General features: G+C 45.9%; 1 protein-coding gene across 1 annotated transcript in view; it reads left to right on the top strand.

Moving 5' to 3' along the window:
• Positions 1–19,442, top strand: part of LOC148503990 (progonadoliberin-2) — a 51,149-nt gene extending 31,707 nt beyond the window's left edge. Inside the window, exons 2-4 of the mRNA XM_088448927.1 lie at positions 8,900–9,074; positions 15,497–15,580; positions 18,424–19,442. Of these exons, the coding sequence (XP_088305053.1) occupies positions 8,937–9,074; positions 15,497–15,580; positions 18,424–18,459 (258 nt within the window). The 5' untranslated portion in view covers positions 8,900–8,936 and the 3' untranslated portion in view covers positions 18,460–19,442. The remainder of the gene's footprint in view (positions 1–8,899; positions 9,075–15,496; positions 15,581–18,423) is intronic.
• The last annotated feature ends 5,894 nt before the right edge of the window (positions 19,443–25,336 follow it).

Genomic DNA, 25,336 nt, shown 5'->3' with positions numbered 1-25,336 from the left:
CACCTCCCCTCCTGCCCTCCCTCCTCTGTGATCATGTTCTGTCACCTCCCCTCCGACCCTCCCTCCTCTGTGATCATGTTCTGTCACCTCCCCTCCGGCCCTCCCTCCACTGTGATCATCCTCTGTCACCTCCTCTCCGGCCCTCCCTCCTCTGTGATCATCTTCTGTCACCTCCCCTTCGGCCCTCCCTCCTCTGTGATCATCTTCTTTCACCTCCCCTTTACTGTCACACTGATTACATTCACTTCTCACCTCTTTAATTCCCTCCCCTCTCTACTATGGGATTGGCTCCTTGCCCCTATCCGCTCCTTTCTTATTGGCTTCTGTCACGACCCATCTCTGATCGTCTCTTTGTCCCTCCCCTCTCCTTTTCTTATTGGCTTCTGTCACGACCCATCTCTGATCGTCTCTTTGTCCCTCCCCTCTCTTTTCTTTGATCCCCTCCCTCCTTCTCTCCTCATTCTGTGCTTCAAGTTAAAAGTGACACATGTGAGTTAAAGTATGCAGTTGAGAAGCCGGCTTCCCGAATGCCTTATCCCGGCGAGGGTTAAATGACAGGCATCTAAATGTAGACGCTTGTCATTTTACCGATGCCGGGAGACCGGCACCCGGCATCCCGATCGAAGTGATGCCGGGCGCTTCTGCGGACAGCCGCAGGGGGGGAGGGTTAGGTTTAGGGCTCCCGGGGGGGACTTAGGGTTAGGCACCCCCCCGAGAGGTTAGGGTTATGCTAGGGGGTGTTAGGGTTAAGGTTAGGCACCCGGGGAACTTAGGTTTAGGCGGCGGGTAAGGGGGGGTTAGGTTTATGCACTTAGAGGGGGGTTAAGGTTAGACACTGGGGGGAAGGTTAGGTTAGGCACCCTAAAAGAGGGTTAGGGGGTTAGAAATAGGTTAGTGAATACTTACCTTCGACGATCGTGATTTTCTCCTCTGCCGGCCTCCTGGTGTCGGGATTCCAACCGCCGGGCAGGGGTCCGGCAGTAAATCATACCGATTCCAGTTAAAATCCTAAACTTCAATTATAAGGTATGAGATTAAAAAAAGTCACTGCTTTGCTATGTAAAGTAATGAGGTGTTCCCGGGCATGACCACACAGTGTTATTTGAAAGGTCTGGAATAATAATAATAATAATAATAAGGGTGGCAGACATGTATATATGTGAAGTGGGAGCATAGCTGAGAATGGAGATTCCTATAGCTGTTCCCACTCCAGTGGCAGCTGCTCGGGGCAGTAATTGCAGTAATAAGCTGTGCACCCTGTGTAATCTCACTCTAGCACTTTTATTCTGTCACTTTAAGTTAAATGATCAGAATATATAATACAATCTCCTCTATTGACTAATAACAATGATTCACAGGAGATAAGTCAGATCCTAGGTGCTATACATAACTAAAGCCGTACCAAAGCAGCTACCCCTTACTGTCAGACAGTGCATCACCACAGCATTCTATTACCCCAATGGGACCTCAATGCCCAGCGTGATACTGCCACTATTTGTTGGTTTCTCTTCACTTCAGTATTCCCCCGCAGGCTGGCCATACCCCACTGGCACAGTTCTGTACAGGGAGGGGGCGCTATGACATGCCATTTCTCTGGGTGCCATGGTTCCACGCTACTCCTCTGTCTACATTACACACCCTGTTCAGCCAGTTGGTGCTACTGTATGTGGCTGTGCACTTGGTTCATACTTGCCTACCCTCCCGATTTGGTCGAGAGCCTCCCGAAAATCGGGGGCCGCTCCCGACCTCCTGGGAAGGCAGGCAATCCTCCCAGCTGCCACCCACCCCTCCTATCCCGTAGCAATAACCCCTGCAACCCCCGCAGTGGGGAAGGGGGGCTGGTGACGCAATTCGCGTAATTTTGTTCCCGCCCCCTGCTTCACAATGCCTATATTATTGGCATTGTGTAGCGGGGCGGGGCCAAACCGATCTTGTGGCCCCGCTCCCGCCACTCCCACAAGTGTCTGTCACCTGCCCGGCCACTCCCCCTTGTCCCGGCTACGCCCCCCGTCATGCCGATCTGGCTGCTCCCTCCCGGAAGGAGCAGCCAGAAAGTCGGCAAGTATGACTTGGTTTGGATGGTAGGATTAGATAGGAATGTTTGGCAGTCCTTCTCCAAGTAGAGGTCTTGCAATCACACACAAATACCCCTACAGCAGATACCAAGAATTTGTAGTTGAATTATTAATAATAATAATAATAATAATAATTTGGTAATGTACTGCACAGTAGCAATGCTTAGTCCAATCACAGGGTGTACTAAAATTCCCTGCTTATTACACTAAAGGAACAGAAATAAATAAATTGCACAGGCTGCACTGCTGCATAGACACAGGCTGCAGTGTGCCATTCTAGGCACCGGGCTAGCCAGATGAGGCTAGCAGAAAAAAAGCTCTGAGGGCCACACCAAATGATACAGAGGGCCTTATAAGGCCCCTGGGTAGGAGGTTTCCCATCCCTGATGTAGGGCTTACACTTACCCTTGTGCGTATACTGAAGAACACATAGGCTTCAGAAGGGCGGTTCAGCATCACCAGGCCCTTACCTGAATTTAGCTATGGGCCAGTTGATGGCGTGCTCTATCCCTGTTGATATTACTGCCCCCTGCAGGGTGTTACCGCCCTGCATCCATGTGCATTTTGTTTGGGGCTTTTTGGCAAGTTAACGTTGACAATTTACCTGTTTCCTGAAAATGAAACCTCTGTTATTTTTCTGATGCTCCCTTACCTTATAATGACAGCACAAAAGCTTGCGCGGTAGTGAACACGGTGTTACATAGAGGGTGACGCGTAATGGGATAAAGCATACTAATGCAGCCAATACACCTGGTGTTAAGTGAGGGGTCGTTAAAAAGGGGTAATAAAATGGAGTACCATAAAATGGAGCGCTGTATTGCAATTGGCACCATAAAAGTAGAAATCTTTACTGGCTAATGTCATGGCAACATCCAGGTTTTAGGGCACGTCTAATAACGCCACTATATTGTTATACTGAAACATAAACCTATTATGTGGCATAAATAATAATCATTATACAAATAAAAACACATATAATATCAAAGTAAAGAGATATGACTAAAATAAAAATACACCATTGCTATTTAAAGTTGAATATATATATATATATATATATATACAGTATATATCTATGAACAATGAAGATTACTGCCGCCAATCGAAGTGGATTAGGATACCCGTCATAAAATAAAAATACACCATTACTATTTAAAGTTGAATATATATATATATATATATATCTATATATACACATGAACAATGAACATTACAGCTGCCAATCGAAGTGGATTAGGATACCCTTAATAAAATAAAAAAATCATATAATTTGTATCCATAAATTAAAATCCTAAAATAAGTACAGTACACCTGTTCAGTGTGTGCAGCGCTCCCCAACAATATGGGCGGTAGTATAGATGTAACAGTGGTGATCTGTTACTAGTAAAAATTAGAGATGTATTCCAGTGCCCACTGTGCGTAAGTAAAAAAGTATACCAAATCTAGTAATGAGGTAGTTATCTAAAGTGCAAAAATATATAATACATAAAATACTGTGACAAGTATAATCTGACACCTAGAAATCAGTGTTAAAAAATGAAAATGGATATATACCAACCATGTGCAATGTGCAAAGAGAATAAATAAATATACCTTGGAATATATAGTAACCTTAAATTAGTGCAAATTCACAGCAACTATAAATTTATATGTATGAATAAACATTTCATACGACTAGAAAATACATATAAAAGCAAATTTTATTAAGATGGCATCTAAACACATATAGTGGTGTCCGCACATATAAACCACAATATCTCTTATATATTTATACATAAAGTTCATTGCAAAAATGGTGCCAGAGGGGCTGATTCTGAGGTGGGAGCAAAACAAAGAAAAAAAAAGGAGGTGACTTTGTAATTGGAACAAGCCATGTTGCAATGTAAGGGGTTTAAAACAATTTATTTCTTTATTTAGCATGCAGGGTAAATACTGGCGGCTGTTGCATGTAAAAAAAAACTGGTGTCCCAGGTGCTCACTTGAATGGGGGCTCTTTCTAATGGCAGCAGGACCTAAATGAAGAAAATCCCTTATTCTTCTAGGACAACTTTATAAAAAGGAACATATGCAGAAGGTCTGCGTCTGAAGCTCACTTACTGTATATGTTGAGACACTGTAATTTGTTTAACAAATGTTTTGAGGACAAAACAAACTTAATGTAACAAATCCCCTTTATTGAGTCACAATGCTCATGGGTATTTGCATATAATAAATGTGCTTATATGTAAAAACTTTTGAATGCTCTGTATAAATCAGGCTTGCCTACCCTCCCGATTTTCGGGTGCCGCTCCCGGCCCCCCGGAAAGGCAGGCAAGCCTCCCGGAAGCCTCAGACCCTCCCGTCCTCCCCCCTGAAAAGATTAGAAACCTCCGCAGCGGGGGAGCCGGTGCCGCGATTCACGCTGAATTGCGTCATCGCGGCCCCGCCCCCTGCTTCACACTGCCGAAAATAACGGCATTGTGAAGAGGGGCGGAGCCACGATGACACGATCGTGCAGCTCCGCCCCCGGCTCGACCCCCAATGTACCACCAACTGGCTGGCCCGCCCCCCCCCCCGCTGTTAGCCGACAATCAGCTCCCTCCCAGAAGGCTGGAGCTGATTGTCGGCAAGTACGGTATAAATGCTTGGGTGGAGAAAACAAAAAAATGGAGGGAGAGGAAACAAATGTGCGTGCACGGTGTTGCTGGAAAAAATATATATGTATATATACACTTGGTAATGTAACTAGTCACAAGCTAGCCTTGTGGTGCTGGATATATATATTATATATATATATAAAAATATATATTGTGACACAGTTAGGTTAGGGGGTCCCTCTCCTGGGTAGAGGACTCCTTCCTTACACACACACACAGCAGCAGGGAAGCAGCACACCAGTCTGGATGCAAGTACAAGCTGGTCGGCGCCAGTCTTTATTGTACAATGTCAGAAACATAAAGAAAACATAAATATAAATCCTAGCCCTGTCGGGGCACTAACTTCACAGGTAGTTCCCTCACTACCAGGACCTGGCAGGGCCTAATGCCCTCGCCAGCAACAAAAGCACAGCACAACACTCACAGTTAGGTATCCAAGTGTCTCTGAGCAAACTCCCTGCCTGCTCTCCCAGGTGAGACACTCAGCCTTATCCAAACTAGGCTTATATTGGCCACTCTCAGTTGGAAACCCTAACAAGCCTGTTACCAGGCTGCGAGAACCAAAACCTGGTGGCCGTGGGTGGAGCCCTCCCTCTCCTCTCACCCACAACCCCCGGGTCCCAAACCGGCTTTTCAAAAAGCCAAAACTCAAGCCTGCTATACTGCAGACTTTCTCCTGGGGGTTTAAAACACATAAGACAGGAATCTGGGACAAATGTACCTGCCACAGACCACTTTACCAATGATCCTATCACAATATATATATATATACAGTGTATATATATATATATATATATATATAAATATATATATATATATGAGAGTACTTAGTAACTAGGGAGACCGGCTGGGTAGTGAGGCGTCCCTCACTCCCAGAGTAAAGTCGTTGGGTTCAAGGAGTTAATCAGTCAAAAGTCTGCACTTCCTTATTAGTGCAAAGTCTTTGGTGAGGCCTCACCTGCTGTAGTCTTCAGTCTTCTTCCTGGTGGTCCGGACCGTATTCCGGTGAGCGCACGCCTGCCGCTCACCAGCTTGGTCCCCGCAGTCTCCTCCGGATCTCTGCTCCAGCCAGCACAGTGCTATCGCGAGTCAGCAAAGTCCGGAAGGGAACGGGGCTCCGGAGGTGTCTGCGCGCTCTACGCACCTTGTGAGGGAGGAGACTTGTTGTTGCATGTACTGTAGCCCACAAATGCTGGACGGCTTTATTTTTACACAGCAATTTAGATTTGCGTTTGAACACCCCCCTCTCACATGTAAATCAGGGGGGGGGGAGACCACAGGCCCCTTCATCTGATAGAACACCCCTGCCACTAACATGGGAAGCTTCTTATCCATACCCCTAACTGAGCAGCTAACCAGCCACAAACATTGCGGCTCTCCTGACACGTAGAGAGCTCTCACGCTGTAAATACAATTGCAGTGACTAATATATGCACGACCCTGAAATACAGACACGCCTGCATTTTTCTGGCCACCTCCGTTACCACCCTCAAACGCTGACAACCTGTCACTCATTTTGCTATGGATTCCTCTGTGCGTCCGTAATCGCAATGCAATCTCAGCGCATGCGCAGTGCGGCTTATATGCATGCGCAAAGACAAACAAGCAATCGATGCGTGAAAATCGTCATTGATAAGGCCCAAATGTCATCAACATCTGGAACTGCCAGGTTGCCAACCTGTGAATAGAGTTTCCAGGGACGAGTTGCTGCTGGAAATATGCATGGATCCACCATAACATGATAATCACAGATTAGGATTGTCACAGAAACATTGTAGGAGCTGATACTCGCATAACTTTTTAGTAAGAACCCCATTGCAGATGTTCAGAATTATACGGCAACAGCACTGAGCAACCAGATAATAACCAGGTGTTGTTCACCTGTAGGATGTCTTCACAGCAGGAAACAGTCCAGGGACAGGTACACAGGCCATCCATTGAGGTTTTGAAGGAGCAGGGAAAGGCATGGGTCAGGGGGCTCAATTCAGACCCGTTTGCTAGATGCGTTCGCACAAAGCCGTCAGCTGCCATAGTTTGCAAATCCTGTGATCACGCGGCAAGACATTAGCACGCCCACTATGTCTTGCCATGCGATCGCGGTATGTTTTCAGACGCCCACCAGCCTGTCCTAAGACGCCCACTTTCCCTTAGTAACATACTTCATCTCCAGGAAGTGTATGCAACAATCGGTAACATCGAGTACCATCGCAACCATACTCAGCGTTTGTGGTTGACCATACCCTACCACAAACACTGCGAGTTCTGCAGTGTTTTAAACAGCCTGGTGACGTGTACTATGAAATACATAGGGGGAGGGGCCCTAGATTGCACACCCTAAGCAGGTGCTACCTGCTGAGACTTGTAGTGCTGCAAGCATAAAGAGACAAATGCAAGTGCACACTCTAACCATGCTGTACCTAATAATATAACTGCTAAATAGCATCAAAGAGGTTCTTTGCATAATAATGGCCATAATTATGGGCCTGCCCACCGCGTCCAGGTGACCTCTATCAGGCAGGTCCCTAACACTCCTATGGAACAAATATAGGGAACGGGACCCCCCAGGCCAACCCAGCAGAAGTGCCCCATGGCATCACACTAGTGTAGTATTTTTTTACCTAATAATTCTGGGCCTGATTCAGACCCAATTGCGAGCGGCTGTCCGCTCGCAAGTGGGTCGATGTTCTGGACTGAGCATGCGCACGACGGAGGGAGCTCCGTCGTGCGCATGCGCCAGACGCGACGAGCGAAGGAAAGTCCTTCGCTCGTGGTGTCCGATCAAAGGGGGTGTGCTGTCAATGTTGATTGACAGCACGCCCCCTTTGGTAGGCGTGCCGGGGGCGTGCCTCCCTGACGGGGGCGTTCCCACGGGAACGCCTCCCGCCAGAAGCCGGCCCACTGACATCACTAGTGATGTCAGTGGGAGTGATTTTGGCTCTGATAGAGCCAAAATCACTCCGGGCCTTGCGGTTGAAAACCTCAACCGCAGGCTCCGGCTCGCAATTTCGATGGTCGCGATGGTCTCGACCATCGCGGCCATCAAAATGCACACTCGTATAGCCTGTGGGTGGTGACCCACAGCTATACAAGCGTCCAGAAGGACGCTCCATTTTCATGGAGGCCGGCCCTCATTCAGAGCGTGCGCTCTGCTCAGAGCGTACGGCTCTGAATGAGGGCCTCTGTTTGATTATTTTCCTGAAATGCCACTAAAATACATATTGTGATCTAATTTTATCATGGTATTAAAATTCAGATTTTGGACTACCACCCAAAATCATATATTAGGTGTTGATTATTTTCTAACCATATTGTAAAACTCAACATCTCACACACTGTGATTCTATAAGTTCTTCAATTATGTATAAACCGGTTATTGCATTTGTACAGGAAGTGAGACTTTATACTTGGTCTCAGGTGTTTTATAATAACAAGTACTTTTCAGTACTATATTTGTGTGCCTGTTGGCGTTTTGTATGTACCCTCCTTGAGTTTGCATTTTTTACTTATTATTATTCAAATGTAAGTTTTATCGGCTCTTCTGCTCACTAAGGTAGGTGAGTGCCCCCACCAAGAGAGTACTTTTTCTTGTTCTTGTTTTCTATATTGCATTCTTATTCCTTGTAAGGTAATAATTATTGAGTATTGATAAAAAATAAAAAGTACTTTGCAAGTAAGCATATCATTAAAGGTACAGTGCATTCATTTATTACCAGTTATTTATATAGTGCACACATATTCTCTCTAAAGCGCTGGGAAATATTTGGCCATTCATATCAGTCCCTGCCCCAGTGGAGCTTACAATCTATATTCCCTATCACATGCTCACACACATACTCACTAGGGTTACTTTTTGTTGGGAGCCAATTAATCTACCAGTATATTTTTGGAGTGTGGGAGAAAAGCCACGCAAGCACAGTGAGAATATATAAACTCCACACAGTTAGGGCCATAGTGGGAATCGAACCAATGACCTCAGTGCTATAAGACAGTACTGCTAACCATTACACCATCTGTGCTGCCCACATGAAGGTCCTTCAAGACTTGTCCACAAATGATGGTCTTGGTTGCACATGCTCAGAATTAAACTGTACATGGAATCTTGGCAACTATTTTATAAAGTCCATCCTCTGTACATCACATAGCAACAGTCACCAGAGTACATTCTTACTTCTGTAATTTTTCTCTTTTCAGGCACAGTCCTGTCAACTGTTACCACACGCACTGATCCATGGCCTGTCAAAGCCACCTGATACTTCTGCTCCTGGTTCTGTTTGCAGTCGGTACACAGCTGTCACATGCCCAGCACTGGTCCCATGGGTGGTACCCAGGAGGCAAGAGGGAACTGGATATGCCCGCCTCCCCAGAGGTATGTCATCAATGTATTGTTGCCCCAAAACCAGCGCATTTCTCCACTAACTTTCTTGAATGTAAGTGATTTGTGAAGGTTTGTTGGGCAATAAAATGAACAGAACATATCCTGTACTATGGAAGGCTGTAAACCCCTAATAGAAAATCTAATGCAAGACATTCTACTCTCAGGCTTGGGAGTTGTCATTTAAGTCAAAAATCAAAACCTTTCATAGTAAGTTATTTAGGTATTTTTCAAGAAAATATTCAGTTGTGAGCATCAGTCTCTGCCCCTGACAGAATGAGTTGCTAAAACATATTATCAAACTAAATCAAATGACTATGAGGACAAAGTAAAAGCAAAGGAACATATCTAATCTGCTGGCCATGAAGAGCGTTGGTCCGTACGTGTTCCTTTGCAGACATACAGGGCATGATTCAGAGGTGCATGCAGTTGTGATGCCACACGCAAGTGGCCGATGTTTTCAGTCTGTTATCGCGTCTGAGTCGTACCGCGCCTGCATCCCGATGGTTACCACTAAAAGACACAGAACAGTTTAATGATCATTCCCAAAAAGCAGCATTTGGAGCAGACTTAATCATATTGTTTACACGGTACCCCCCCTGAATGGCAGCTTTGATAAGGGCTCGTAGCTCCACCCTGCAACCGCCACTGCTGCCAACTCAGAATCAGACTCACTGTATCATTTAGTTCCTGCAAAAAATTCTTAATGGTAACAGCAGACGTTTATCCTGTAGATTTTGTTACTTCGCTTAGGACAAAATACATTCTTAGATAATTAAAATAAAAGGCTTGAAGCATATCCTTACACACAGGGGTGTAGCGTGTAGCCATGGTGCCCGTGGCATGTGTGTGCTACCGCACCCCCCCTCAAGTGTGCCCGGTAGGGGGCATGTCCAGCATGTACCCCCTCACAAAGCTCTCCCCTCCTCACACATATCCCCCCACGCTCTCCCCCTTCACTCAGACTCCCCCCACAGTTCTCCCCCTCACTCAGCTCACCTCCCCTTACACAGCCCTCACTCAGCCTCCCCTCACACACACAGTGCTCCCCCTCCCTCAAATCATCTCCCCTCCCTCAGCTTTCCCCACTCACTCAGCCAGCCCCTCACACACACAGCTTTAACCACTCACTGAGTTCCCTCCACACAGCTCTCTCCCCGCTCATTCAGATTCCCCCCCTTTCACACACACACACAGATCCCCCCTCACAAAGATCTCCCCTCCTCACACACTCATACATATACAAATCTTCCCCTTAACAAAGCTCCCGTCCCCTTCCTTCACACACACAGTATCCCACCTTACTCAGATCCCCCCCTTTCATGGGTGCAGGGCACTCGGGGCTCAGCCATCAGAGAAGGGGGACGGATCACCTACTACTGAGTGGAGCCTGAAGCACACAAAGAGATCTGTGCTTCCATAATAGGGGCGTGGTGTTGGCGGAGCCACAAGCGCCGCTCTGCCCCCACCATGCCCCCTGCCTGTAGGCACAGATCTCTTTATGTGCTTCAGGCTCTGAACAGTAGCAGGTGATCCACCCCATCTGATGGCTGATCCCTGATGCCCTGGATGGAGCAGGCGCTCCACGGGATCTACCCTTGCTACCCCCTGCTTACACATACAGAAAGACCGACCAATTATTTCTCTGGTGTATAGTATATTGCATTCTTGACAATTTTCTGGCTGTCAGGTCTGCACAGCAGCGGGCGTGGTACAGCATAGATGGGTGGTGCAGGGGGCGTGACAGCACTATCCTGGCCCCGCGCTGCCCAATACAATGCTAAGATTACCAGCATTGTAAAGTGGGGGGAGTGGCTACGATGATGGCTGGACGCGGGCAGCTGCAGCTCTGGACAGGGAGACTTGGGGTCTAGTTACTAAGCAGTGTTAAGGTGCCCACACACATTGCGATATTTTACACGATCTGGCCGATTCCGACGCATTGGAATGACAGATCGTGTAAAATATGGCCAAATCCTGAGTAAATCGTGAGTCCCCACTCACGTTCACGATGCGATGCGCGTCCCCGCTGGTCGCACATCGCATCGTCAGATCTGCCGTGCAGTAGGGCAGATCTGACAATCTAGGACCCGATGCGCTATAAAAAGTCTGACTGCGGGAGAGATCGTATGAAGATTGGACACCAAATCGTGTGGAGATCGTATGCTGAGCTGCCGGGGAGAGTTTCAAGGGAAATCATACACAAATCGTACACATCAGCTGTTCGTGGGCAGATCGGTATGTGTGTGGGCATCTTTAGGAGACAGAGTGAAAAGTGATAAGGTGCCAGCCAATCAGCTCCTAACTGCTGTAGCCATATTGACAATAGGCTAAAATAAAAAACTAGTATAGGTGCCTTTAGGGTTTAGGGTACTTTAATGCCTTGAGAGTGCTGACTGGCACCTTGGGGTATTTGGACCCATTTTTATACATATTGTAATATACATATATATAGGTTTTGAAAATGTATAGGATGCTGTATATAATATGTGAAGAGTGTGAGAGGATGGGTGAAGCCACAGTAAGGGCAGTGTATGTTTCTTGTCACCCCTTCATGGGTTAATGAAGAGACAGGGAGCGCGTGGAAAAGAAGCTGCCAGAAGCAGCGCAAGCTATCAGTGAGGAGAGCTCGAGTGGGAAGCGGGAAGAGAGGGGTCGCGCGGCGGTGAGGGGGATATATACAGCTGCGCTAGCGCGGGAGGCCAGTCTGCAGTTCCCCCCTCCCGAGACCGCGTCGCACTGACCTGAAAGAGCAGCGCTCTGGTCGGCGAATAGCGGGGCCAGTGTGGGGCATCTAGGAGAGTGCCGGGGACAGCCTGCAGCGTCAGACAGGCAGCGGGCTGGTGACATCCGGGTCCAGAGGACGGGGGAGGATCCGGAGGACCTCCCACCGCTGGTGCTGCATAAGCAGGGCGGCGGAAGCAGCAGTAGAGGCTCACTACAGGACAGTCCCCTCAGCTTGGCCAGCAGCCAATCAGAGCCGGAGGAGGGGTGAATGAATTACTGCAGCAGCTCTGAGCACCACAGCGTCAGGGAATACAGGTGACTCTATGTAATAATACAGCAGCAGCAGCAGCTCTGAGCACCACAGCGTCAGGGAATACAGGTGACTCTATGTAATAATACAGCAGCAGCAGCAGCAGCAGCAGCTCTGAGCACCACAGCGTCAGGGAATACAGGTGACTCTATGTAATAATACAGCAGCAGCAGCAGCTCTGAGCACCACAGCGTCAGGGAATACAGGTGACTCTATGTAATAATACAGCAGCAGCAGCAGCTCTGAGCACCACAGCGTCAGGGAATACAGGTGACTCTATGTAATAATACAGCAGCAGCAGCAGCTCTGAGCACCATTAGTCTAGGGAATACAGGTGACTCTATGTAATAATACAGCAGCAGCAGCAGCTCTGAGCACCATTAGTCTGGGGAATACAGGTGACTCTATGTAATAATACAGCAGCAGCAGCAGCTCTGAGCACCATTAGTCTGGGGAATACAGGTGATTCTATGTAATAATACAGCAGCAGCAGCAGCAGCAGCAGCTCTGAGCACCACAGCGTCAGGGAATACAGGTGACTCTATGTAATAATACAGCAGCAGCAGCAGCTCTGAGCACCACAGCGTCTGGGAATACAGGTGACTCTATGTAATAATACAGCAGCAGCAGCAGCAGCTCTGAGCACCATTAGTCTGGGGAATACAGGTGACTCTATGTAATAATACAGCAGCAGCAGCAGCTCTGAGCACCATTAGTCTGGGGAATACAGGTGACTCTATGTAATAATACAGCAGCAGCAGCAGCAGCTCTGAGCACCATTAGTCTGGGGAATACAGGTGACTCTATGTAATAATACAGCAGCAGCAGCTCTGAGCACCACAGCGTCAGGGAATACAGGTGACTCTATGTAATAATACAGCAGCAGCAGCAGCTCTGAGCACCACAGCGTCAGGGAATACAGGTGACTCTATGTAATAATACAGCAGCAGCAGCAGCTCTGAGCACCACAGCGTCAGGGAATACAGGTGACTCTATGTAATAATACAGGAGCAGCAGCAGCTCAGAGCACCATTAGTCTGGGGAATACAGGTGACTCTATGTTATAATACAGCAGCAGCAGCTCTGAGCACCACAGCGTCAGGGAATACAGGTGACTCTATGTAATAATACAGCAGCAGCAGCAGCTCTGAGCACCACAGCGTCAGGGAATACAGGTGTCTCTATGTAATAATATAGTAGCAGCAGCTCTGAGCACCATTAGTCTGGGGAATACAGGTGACTCTATGTTATAATACAGCAGCAGCAGCTCTGAGCACCACAGCGTCAGGGAATACAGGTGTCTCTATGTAATAATACAGCAGCAGCAGCTCTGAGCACCACAGCGTCAGGGAATACAGGTGTCTCTATGTAATAATACAGCAGCAGCAGCAGCAGCAGCAGCTCTGAGCACCACAGCGTCAGGGAATACAGGTGACTCTATGTAATAATACAGCAGCAGCAGCAGCTCTGAGCACCACAGCGTCAGGGAATACAGGTGACTCTATGTAATAATACAGCAGCAGCAGCAGCTCAGAGCACCATTAGTCTGGGGAATACAGGTGACTCTATGTTATAATACAGCAGCAGCAGCTCTGAGCACCACAGCGTCAGGGAATACAGGTGACTCTATGTAATAATACAGCAGCAGCAGCAGCTCTGAGCACCACAGCGTCAGGGAATACAGGTGACTCTATGTAATAATACAGCAGCAGCAGCAGCTCTGAGCACCACAGCGTCAGGGAATACAGGTGACTCTATGTAATAATACAGCAGCAGCAGCAGCTCTGAGCACCACAGCGTCAGGGAATACAGGTGACTCTATGTAATAATACAGCAGCAGCAGCAGCTCTGAGCACCACAGCGTCAGGGAATACAGGTGACTCTATGTAATAATACAGCAGCAGCAGCTCTGAGCACCACAGCGTCAGGGAATACAGGTGTCTCTATGTAATAATATAGTAGCAGCAGCTCTGAGCACCATTAGTCTGGGGAATACAGGTGACTCTATGTTATAATACAGCAGCAGCAGCTCTGAGCACCACAGCGTCAGGGAATACAGGTGTCTCTATGTAATAATATAGTAGCAGCAGCAGCTCTGAGCACCACAGCGTCAGGGAATACAGGTGTCTCTATGTAATAATATAGTAGCAGCAGCTCTGAGCACCATTTATTTGTAGGTGGCTTTAATATTATAACAGCAGCAATGCATGGATATTGTATACTTTGTTATTCACACTCATTAAGACTATATTGCCCCAGTAAAAAAAGAAGAATTATATTGCAAGGAGTAGAATTATCTGCAGGAACATAGACATTCTATTGGAAGGAAGAACTACAAACCTTTAAGTCAAGGATATAAAAACATATATAAGTATTTCAATTATAGTACTTTATACCCTAGCTGCTGCTAAAACAATGAAATACATAATTAACACTTAGCCTTCTACTCTGGCTTTACCCGTAATTCCTCAGGAGAGTATTGTTATTTGCAGGAAGGATGAATTATTATTCCTACAAGCTCCCAAGCTTGCATCGTTAAATAGTAGAGAAAGGAACTTTAGTTTCACCGTGACTTTCTTACAGTCAGCAGGAGCTTATCAGCGACTCTTTATAGTCTCACATTAAATATTATAAACTACTACGGGACCTTTAATAAGAGACATTACCCACAAGGTAATACTTAACAAGTAATAGGAAAGGGTAAAGGACTCTAAAGACGTTTGATGGAAATGTAATTTCTTTGAATCCTATATATGATACTGTGTCGCAAAGGTATAATATTTGTGTATGTCATTCCTCATTTCATCTCATAAAGTAATAGAAATGGTAACATTTATTATTGAGTAATACTTACTTACAGACATCTAAGGAAGTACCAGGACAGTGATATCCTAAAAAAAGAAGAAAGGACATTGGTGGTAAATCCAAGTCATATGCGTTTGTCATATTTAAATATATGTTTTATATGCTATCTCATTTATCTGTGCACACATACTAAAATTGCACACTGACCATTTGGCATTACATAGCCAGTTAACAAGGTTTCCCAAATAACCTATAATAGTTTGGGTGGAGGCACTATTACCCTTTAAAGAGTTAAAATAGGGTTACACTGCCATCTCACAGGCTGTGTTTGAAAAATGACAGTTGGGAGCTGATTGGCTGGCACCTTATCACTTTCTTATCACTTTTCACTCTGTCTCCTAAAACTGCTTAGTAAATAGACCCCTTGAATACTGTTCCAGGTGGCTGGGAGCACCGCCCGAGATTCGTAGAGTAGGCATGTATGCTATACAGTACAGGGCAGATCTATTTGAAGGTAAATTATATATTGCTGTATGTCTGTTACTATATTACCCACCGTTCCTTTTGCTCGCAGATCTCAGAAGATATAAAGTTGTGTGAAGGAGAGGAATGTGCTTACCTCAGAAACCCCAGGAAAAACATGTTAAAGAACATATTGGTAAGGTTACACGTGTGCTGTGTCGTCACATTGGCCGTCTGCAGGCGCAAAGGCAGGATTTTTATGGGGGTTTCCATTATATATATATATATATATATATAGTGTGTGTGTATGTATACACATATTCATATATACATATACACATATTCATATATACATATACATACATACGCATATACACATATATGCATAAATACACACACATACATATGCCACACATAACTTAGATGCACACACATATATACACACCTATGTCACATATACACAAACAAACTTACCTTGCAGCAGATCTGACCGGGACAGGACCTAGCAAGCTGGCAGCATGTTCTTAAGCCCCGCCCCCTAACGGCAAATTGCACGATTCGCGGGACGATCAGGAGGGGGTGGGGCCAAATGACTCGATTATAATGAAATCGTGTCATATTGGCTCCGCCTCCTCCATATTGACCCGCGAATCGAGGCAATTTGCCGCGATGAGGCGGGGCTTAAGAACATGGTTCCTGCACTTCAGTCTGTCAGCATGGGGGGGTTCTGGGTACTGACAACCCCCCCTGCGTGTGCTATTGGCCGTATGATTCATTACAGTACATGTAGAATTCCTGAGCATCATCCGGGCCATTATTTCTTCAATGCCAGTACGGGTGTTCCCGTTTTCTCTGCATGGGAGAAGTGTATCAGAGGTCAAATGGAGAAGTTGCTCATAGCAACCAATCAGCTTATAGCTATTATTTATCTAGTACAGCATAGTCTATAAAATAATAGGTAGAAGCTGATAGATGCAGAGGCTATACACATATGTACCCCCTTCCGCTTTTTCAAATTACATTTTCTTACATCATAGAATCAAAATGGATTTATTCTGGAATTTTTACCAATGATCACCACAAAACACTTTGTAAATCCAAAACAATTATAAAGCACAATCATAATTAGCCAGAAGTGCATTATTGACAATAGCGACATAAGTATTCACACCCCATAGGTTGGTATATACCTTAAAAATAAAGTTAAAATGGAGCAATCAGTTGTCTGAGGTTTTACTAATAACCATAATAAAATGGGAGCTTCATCGTGAAGATCAGAGAACTTTCAAAACAAATCCAAAAAGAGGTTACTGAAAAGCAACAATCAAAGGAAGGATATACAGTAAGAAGACTAAAAAGACAGGGCCTGATTCAGAGGCACTCGCAAAAAGCGAGCGCTCGCTCTGAATCAGGGCGGGCGCTGTTTTTTTTAGGAGCGGCCTACTGGCCGCTCGCATTGCTATGGGTTACCACCCACAGCTATAGCGAGCTTCCATCGGGCTTGCGACGAGACCCTTGTGGTAGTGTCTCGTTCATCGCAAGCCCCAGAGAGCTTTCGGCTCTAACAGAGCCGGAAGCTCTCTACTGAACGCTTCTGTTTGGGCAGCCACCCCCCTGGCCCGCCTACCAAACGGGGCGAGCTGTCACTCAACATCGACAGCTCGCCCCCTTTGGTGCGAGCTGGCTTTGTCATACGCATGCGCTGTGGGCCGTCATCAACCCGGTTGCGAGCACTCAGCGCTTGCGACCGGGTCTGAATCAGGCCCTCAATATCCAACCAGAGTACTGACAAGCTTATTATGAAGACATGGAGAGAATTTGAATTTGCCAAGATCCCTTCGTTATCGAACACTGGTCCTGATTCAGAGGCGCTTGTTATTTGCGAGCGCTCGCTCTGAATTAGGACGGATTTAAAAAAAAAAAAAATCCGCCTCCAGGCCGCTCGCATATCTGTGGGTGACCACCCACAGCTTGTGCTGGCGGCCTGGCGATGGTCGCGATAATCGTGACCATCGGGCTTGCGACGAGACCCTTGTGGTAGGGTCTCATACACCGCAAGCCCCAGTGAACTTCCTGCTCTAATAAAGCAGGAAGTTCACTACTGACATCACGTGTGATGTCAGTAGGGCCGCCCACACACGGCAGGTGTTCCTTCGGGAACGCCTCCGTTTGTGCAGCCACCCCCCCGACCTGCCTACAAAACGGGGCGAGCTGTCGATCAACATCGCCAGCTGCCCCGTTTTGCTGTGAGCCCCGAGCGAGTGAAGTTCTCACTCGCTCCGGGGCTCGCACACGTGCAGTGCGCACTGCCCGACCATCGACCTGCTTACAAGCGATATGCGCTTGCGAGCGGGTCTGAATCAGGCCCACTGATCTTTAAAACGAGTAGTCAGGGGCATTTTAAGAGCTAGGGATGGGTTTGCATGCAGCAGGCAAAAACCCGCAGCGTGAGCAGGCCTGTCAGTTACCTGTATCCAGTGGTGAAAACTTTTCAGTGAAGTATTTGGAAATATGCGCAGAAGACTGTGGTACAGTGCGAACTGGTCAGCCCCAGGTCCAGGATATATACTGTACTGTACATATCTGCATGAAGGGCATTTATTCAGGAAGCCACCAGGAGGCTTGTGCCACCTCTGACATAGTTACAGCCTCCATGGCAGAGATGGGAGGAACCGTTCATTGGACAGCAGCAGCCCGGGCACTACACATTTTTATGGAAGGTTGACAAAAGAAAACTCACATAGGGGATCATTAAGCATTGGACGTGAGATCTGTATAAGGGGTAGCTGTATCAAACCTTGGAGAGAGAGAAAGTGGAGAGAGATAAAGTACCAACTAATCAGCTCCTAACTCATTTTTTTTAAACACAGTCTGTAAAATGACAGGAGTTGACTGGCTGGTACTTGGTCTCTCTCCAAGGCTTGATTCATCTCCCCCTAAGTCACAGGACCGCTCAGTGGCTTGTAAAAGCTCTAAACGTTACTGATATATACAAATAACCCTTTTGCGTTGTGACTCCATGTCCTTATCGTTCTGCAGGCAGAGGTATTGGCGAGGCAGCTGCAGAAGAAATAACTTGTATAACACGGTTATCCGTCCCCTTCCAGCCGGACTCACGTGGTCTTCTCAAGCCATGACGTATTTAAGAACCCTCCTGTCTCCTACTAGATCAAAGTCATCAATCTGCGCCAACGATGTCAACCGAGACCGGGCAACAATTCTTAGCTCTGGACATTGCTCCATATATTTTATTCCTGTATTGTTTTATTGGGATTGAAATGAGACCAGTATATTCTGACCTAGTATCTGTATCCATGGGGGATTCCCTCTTCTGCTTGTTTCATGGCTAGGGGCCTGATTCAGCTTGGATCGCAGCTGCTTATACGCACGCAATCGGCCGATGGTTGCGTGCTGCGCATGCATATGCATGGCAGTACGCGTGCGCAAACAGGCCATTGCGATCGGGACCGCGATCACGGACCCATGGCAGAGTGATTGTGGGTGGTTACAGGGGATGTCGGAGAAAGGCAGCCATGCCAGTGCTTTTCGATGACGTTGCAGGGGCGTGCATAAATTAGCCACTGCGGTATCATACGCAGCCTGAGGCCTCATAGCGTATGCGCTAAAGTTAGCAGTTTCTGAGTGGGGTGTGACCTGCCTTACCTATGTATATGGGTCCGATGTTACTCGATGTTACCGATTATTTCGCTATGTTGCCAAAGTATACGGATGTGAGTAAGGGGAAGTGGGCGTCATTTCAGGCTGCGATCGCAATGCGAATACAAACATTTGCATATCACCACTGTTATTAGCAACTGCGTTGCGTACGGATAAGCAGAATAGCGATCCATGCTGAATCAGGCCCTAGGTCCGTTAGACAAACAACCCCGATGGCCTCGGATAGGGTGCGTCATACTCCTGATACTGCGTCTTACATTTTCTATAACGTAACATTCCTGACAATGTAATAAATGACCTCAATGTAGTTTGCTATGCGGCACTGTGGGGTTAAAAATGGAACAACAACGATCTTTAAATAAAATCCACAGGTCATAAAAGCATCTTGATTTATTTATAACACAGCCCAGGAGGTTGTATGGTGTTTATTAACTCATTCAGCGACAGTTATTATATTATTGGTTATGGCCTGTGAAATAACCGGTATATTAGCAGCTAGTTGGTTACGGCCTGTGAAATAGCCGGGATATTAGCAGCTAATTGGTTACGGCCTGTGAAATAGCCGGGATATTAGCAGCTAATTGGTTACGGCCTGTGAAATAATCGGTATATTATCAGTTGATTGGTTACGGCCTGTGAAATAATCGGTATATTAGCAGCTAATTGGTTACGGCCTGTGAAATAACCAGTATATTATCAGCTAATTGGTTACGGCCTGTGAAATAATCGGTATATTAGCAGCTGATTGGTTACGGCCTGTGAAATAACCAGTATATTATCAGTTGATTGGTTAAGGCCTGTGAAATAATCGGTATATTAGCAGCTGATTGGTTATGGCCATTGGCCTGTGAAATAACCGGAATATTAGCAGCTAATTGGTTATGGTAATTGTATAAATACTGAATATGATCTGCGCTGAGTGTCTATAGAGATGACATGAAATATAACTATACTTTAATGTATTGAAGAGCCATAAATATAAGGTCACATAAATGTATTGTCCAGTATATATATCACACAGTACCACCAATAATCTAATATTGTGCCTGTTATAATGGAGAAACGAGGAGGGGAAGGAAGGATGGAAAGGGCATACGATGGTACATATAAGATACAACAATATAAGTGTAGCTAAAACAACCTATATAAAACCTCTCCTAAAATAAATTAATATACATAACATATTGAGTGCTATAATATTTTGTGTACTACAATGTTGCAATATGTAGCAACTAATTCCAGGTAGAAGGCCTTCTATTGCAAAAAAGAAAAACAATTAAGCTGCATAGCCACGTAACGATTTTCGTTCAGTTTTTCCCTTTAAAAAGTGAACGATTTTTTGAAGTGTAATGAACGATGGACGAAAAATGTTCCGTCCCTTAATGAAAATCGTTATGTTGGACAGTCTGAAATGGACGATGAACGATAACTACAAACTACAAACAGAAGCGCGCTTGAGCGATTATCGTTCATCGTTATAACTCAGAAACTGAACGATTTTTTGAACAATAACGATGTTGTTAACGACAAATCGTTCAAAAAATCGTTATGTGTGCATGCACCTTTAGACACTGAAACATTTATCAAAGATGTTGCATTTTGTAGCAGTCAGTTCCAAGTAAAAAAAGCCTTATTTTGAAATTCATATGGTTCCCACAGATAAGGGATTCACATTCACTGTAGCAGCTTTGCAGTCAACACATTAAAGGTGCATACACACATAACGATTTTTTTGAACGATTTAACTATAACGACATCATTATCTTTCAGTCGTTCAAAAATATCGTTCAGTTTCTGAGTTATAACGATGAAAGATAATCGTTCCAGTGGGTTCCCGTTTGTAGTTTGTAGTTCATCATCCATTTCTGACTGACCAACTTAATGATGTTCATTAAGGGAAGGAACATTTTTCGTTCATTGTTGAAAAAATCGTTCAATACACTTCAAAAAATCGTTCACTTTTTCAAAGGAAAAACTGAACGAAAATCAATAACGAAAATCGTTCACTAACAAAATTGTTATGTGTATATGCAGCTTAAGTCATAGAGCGTGGCCACTGAAAACATGCAGTGTGTGCACGAAACTGGGCTATGAATGAGGGACTTGCTGAAATGTTGTTCAACAGGAATATTCCGATCAATCGGTAATGGAGACTTTGATATCCGATGTGGATATGCCAGCGTATGTAGTCCCATCTGCGGTAAATGCCGTTTAGTAATTGTGCCCGCTTCCAGTGAAGAATAAGCACGTCCCGGGCCCCTCTTTCTACACCCTTGACGGGCAGGACACGTTACGTCAAAAAAATGGTGTGAGGCTTCCACCGTCCCGGCCATTTCACTAGGAAGTGGAAGGATGATGAATTCTCCCCGGAGTCTGGGTGAATTTCCCAAAATTTGGGAGTCCCCTGGGTGTGTCGGGAGAATGGGCAAGTGTGTGAAATCATTACCATAAACTCGAAAGCTGGACCCATCCTGTGCAGGAGCACAATTTGCATTTGGCCGGGACATCGTCTACTCTCCTAGAATGGCCGGGAAGAGATCCTGGAAGAGATCCTGGAAGAGATCCTGCTTCACTTTCTTCTGGAGATAGCGGGGCCTTGGTGACACAGGGCCTGATTCAGACCCGCTCGCGAGCGTGCAGCGCTACACGCTACTCCTCTGCCAGGGCCGCCTGCATGCATTTGCCCCCCAGGCTAAAAGTTGCCAGCCAGCCCCTGGGTGTGGCCATGCCCCCATTAGAAAAAATAAATATTTGTGCGGTGCTATGCGCTGAGCAGGGGGTGTGACTGTGAATGCTAAGCCCCCCACCCTCCCACACAGGCAGAAGAGACTGCTGTGGCTCATAACGCTCACTATTCTTACAGGAGATGATTAGAATGTTAGAAAAATAAACTGGATGAATTAAATTTAAAAATGTATAGGTCCCCCTCCCAGGTCCTCTAGATTTCCTCAACCAGTCCAGCGCAGGCTATGCACCCCCAATCCCCCACATATCAGGGTTGCCTACCCTCCCGATTCGGGCGGGAGCCTCCCGATAAACGGGTGCAGCTCCCGCCCCCCCGGAAAGGCAGGCAAGCCTCCCGCATGCGGCCGATCCCCTGTCTCCCCCCCGTCAGTACCTGATAAACCCCCTTCAGCGGGGGGGCGCTGACGCAATTCGCGTCATTTTCGCCCCGCCCCCTGCTTCACAATGCCTGTATTTCGGCATTGTGTAGCGGGGGCGGGGCCAAAATGACGCAGTCGGGTGGCCCCGCCCCCTGTCACACCCGGAAACGACCTTCAGTCCGCCCGGCCACGCCCCCTGTTCTGCCGATCTGGCTGCTCCCTCCCGATAGGAGTAGCCAGATAGTCGGCAAGTATGCCACATATATAACCGCTTACGCTACCCCTAAGCTAACCCGGACGGACTGTCCAGCAAAGTTTTGTGAAGAGCTGCGATGAAAATAAATACACCCTCCCTTACATAGCACAATATTATTATAATAATGATATTACGAACAGCATCATGAGAGGCAGATAAGATGGCAACATTCATGGTCATCCATGATTAACTATAGTGTTTTCCATGCATTGGTGACTGCACAAGTTCATATGCGGCCACACGCAGGGCCCGATTTAGATATGTACGCAAACCCGATGGGTTGGTGGGGGTCTGTGCATGCGCAGAACGAGTCCTGCGTGATCGCTCACAGTCCAATGCGTTTGGGGGTGCACACAAGGACCGATCTCCAAAACATTGTCACCAATATTTAGGAGGCGTGCCGAGCCCAAAGTCTGCATCCAGACTGGACACAGACTTCTTTGACCCGGCTGTCCAGTTCCGACAGCCAGGCGATGGTTATACGAGGCAGTGACTACAGACGCTGCACTCGGGGCCTGATTCAGAGCCACTCGTAAGTGGCCGCTCGTTCACTCCGAGCGATGTTCACACAACTGCGCATGCGTATGGGTTGTAATACGCATGCGCGAACCAGTCATTGCGGTCGGAAATTGTGTGCTCAAAAAATGGCGAATGCCTGCTAATTTGAGTGACAGAATGAGGCGTTTGTGGGTGGTAACAGGAGAAGGTGCTTGAAAACGGGGGGTGGAGATCCGAACACAGGCGTGCCAAACGGTCAAAACGGGCGTTTTAAGGGTGTGCATAATTAACAAAACAGCGTCATCGACCACGTCACTTGGTTGTCTCTTAGCCTGAACTGCTCGCATGATTGCGGTAGGAAAATCCTACCACAAGCACTGCGAGCAGTTCATACGCCTTTCGATGTACTCGATTAATCTAATAAATAGCGGAGATGACGTAGGATGCGAGCGGCCAGGGGGTGTCTTTACAAAATAGCGAGCGCATATTTCATTCGCTCGTTCAGACATAGAGGCGTCAACAGACCGCAAAGAGCGAGCGCTCTATTTAAATATCCGGCCCCTTTTTCGGAACAAAAGTCCAGGAATGATGATGTTCGTCCATGTATGATGACGTTTTGCCTCTTTCTGAGATCCGTATTTTTGGAGGGAAAAATCCGAACTCCACGTGCAAACTCGAACCTATCCGAGCCTGCACATCCCTAGTTATAAACAACGTGCACTGCCTCAAAGTGTACAATATTTATAAACAATGTGCAGTGCCTCAAAGTGTACAATATTTATAAACAATGTGCACTGCCTCAAAGTGTACAATAGTTATAAACAACGTGCACTGCCTCAAAGTGTACAATATTTATAAACAACGTGCAGTGCCTCAAAGTGTACAATATTTATAAACAATGTGCACTGCCTCAAAGTGTACAATAGTTATAAACAACGTGCACTGCCTCAAAGTGTACAATAGTTATAAACAACGTGCACTGCCTCAAAGTGTTCAATAGTTATAAATAACGTGCACTGCCTCAAAGTGTACAATAGCTATAAACTACGTGCACTGCCTCAAAGTGTACAATAGCTATAAACAACGTGCACTGCCTCAAAGTGTACAATAGCTATAAACAACGTGCACTGCCTCAATGTGTACAATAGCAATAAACAACGTGCACTGCCTCAAAGTGTACAATAGTAATAAACAACGTGCACTGCCTCAAAGTGTACAATAGCTATAAACAACGTGCACTGCCTCAAAGTGTACAATATTTATAAACAACGTGCACTGCCTCAAAGTGTACAATAGTTATAAACAACGTGCACTGCCTCAAAGTGTACAATAGTTATAAACAACGTGCATTGCCTCAAAGTGTACAATAGTTATAAACAACGTGCACTGCCTCAAAGTTTACAATAGCTATAAACAACGTGCACTGCCTCAAAGTGTACAATAGTAATAAACAACGTGCACTGCCTCAAAGTGTACAATAGTTATAAACATCGTGCACTGCCTCAAAGTGTACAATAGTTATAAACAACGTGCACTGCCTCAAAGTGTACAATAGTTATAAACAAAGTGCACTGCCTCAAAGTGTACAATATTTATAAACAACGTGCACTGCCTCAAAGTGTACAATAGTTATAAACAACGTGCACTGCCTTAAAGTTTACAATAGCTATAAACAACGTGCACTGCCTCAAAGTGTACAATAGTTATAAACAACGTGCACTGCCTCAATGTGTACAATAGTAATAAACAACGTGCACTGTCTCAAAGTGTACAATATTTATAAACAAAGTGCACTGCCTTAAAGTGTACAATAGCTATAAACAACGTGCACTGCCTCAAAGTGTACAATATTTATAAAGAACGTGCACTGCCTCAAAGTGTACAATAGTAATAAACAACGTGCACTGCCTCAAAGTGTACAATAGCTATAAACAACGTGCACTGCCCCAAAGTGTACAATAGCTATAAACAACGTGCACTGCCTCAAAGTGTACAATAGCTATAAACAACGTGCACTGCCTCAGTGTACAATAGCTATAAACAACGTGCACTGCCTCAAAGTGTACAATAGCTATAAACAACGTGCACTGCCTCAAAGTGTACAATAGCTATAAACAACGTGCACTGCCTCAAACTGTACAATAGTTATAAACAACGTGCACTGCCTCAATGTGTACAATAGTAATAAACAACGTGCACTGCCTCAAAGTGTACAATATTTATAAACAACGTGCACTGCCTCAAAGTGTACAATAGCTATAAACAACGTGCACTGCCTCAAAGTGTACAATAGCTATAAACAACGTGCACTGCCTCAAAGTGTACAATAGCTATAAACAACGTGCACTGCCTCAAAGTGTACATTAGTTATAAATAACGTGCCCTGCCTCAATGTGTACAATAGCTATAAACAACG

The sequence above is a fragment of the Taudactylus pleione genome, unplaced genomic scaffold, assembly GCF_031769625.1.
Source record: "Taudactylus pleione unplaced genomic scaffold, aTauple2 ptg000472l, whole genome shotgun sequence".
Taxonomy (NCBI): Eukaryota; Metazoa; Chordata; class Amphibia; order Anura; family Myobatrachidae; genus Taudactylus; species Taudactylus pleione.
This window is presented reverse-complemented; position numbering and strand designations above follow the sequence as displayed.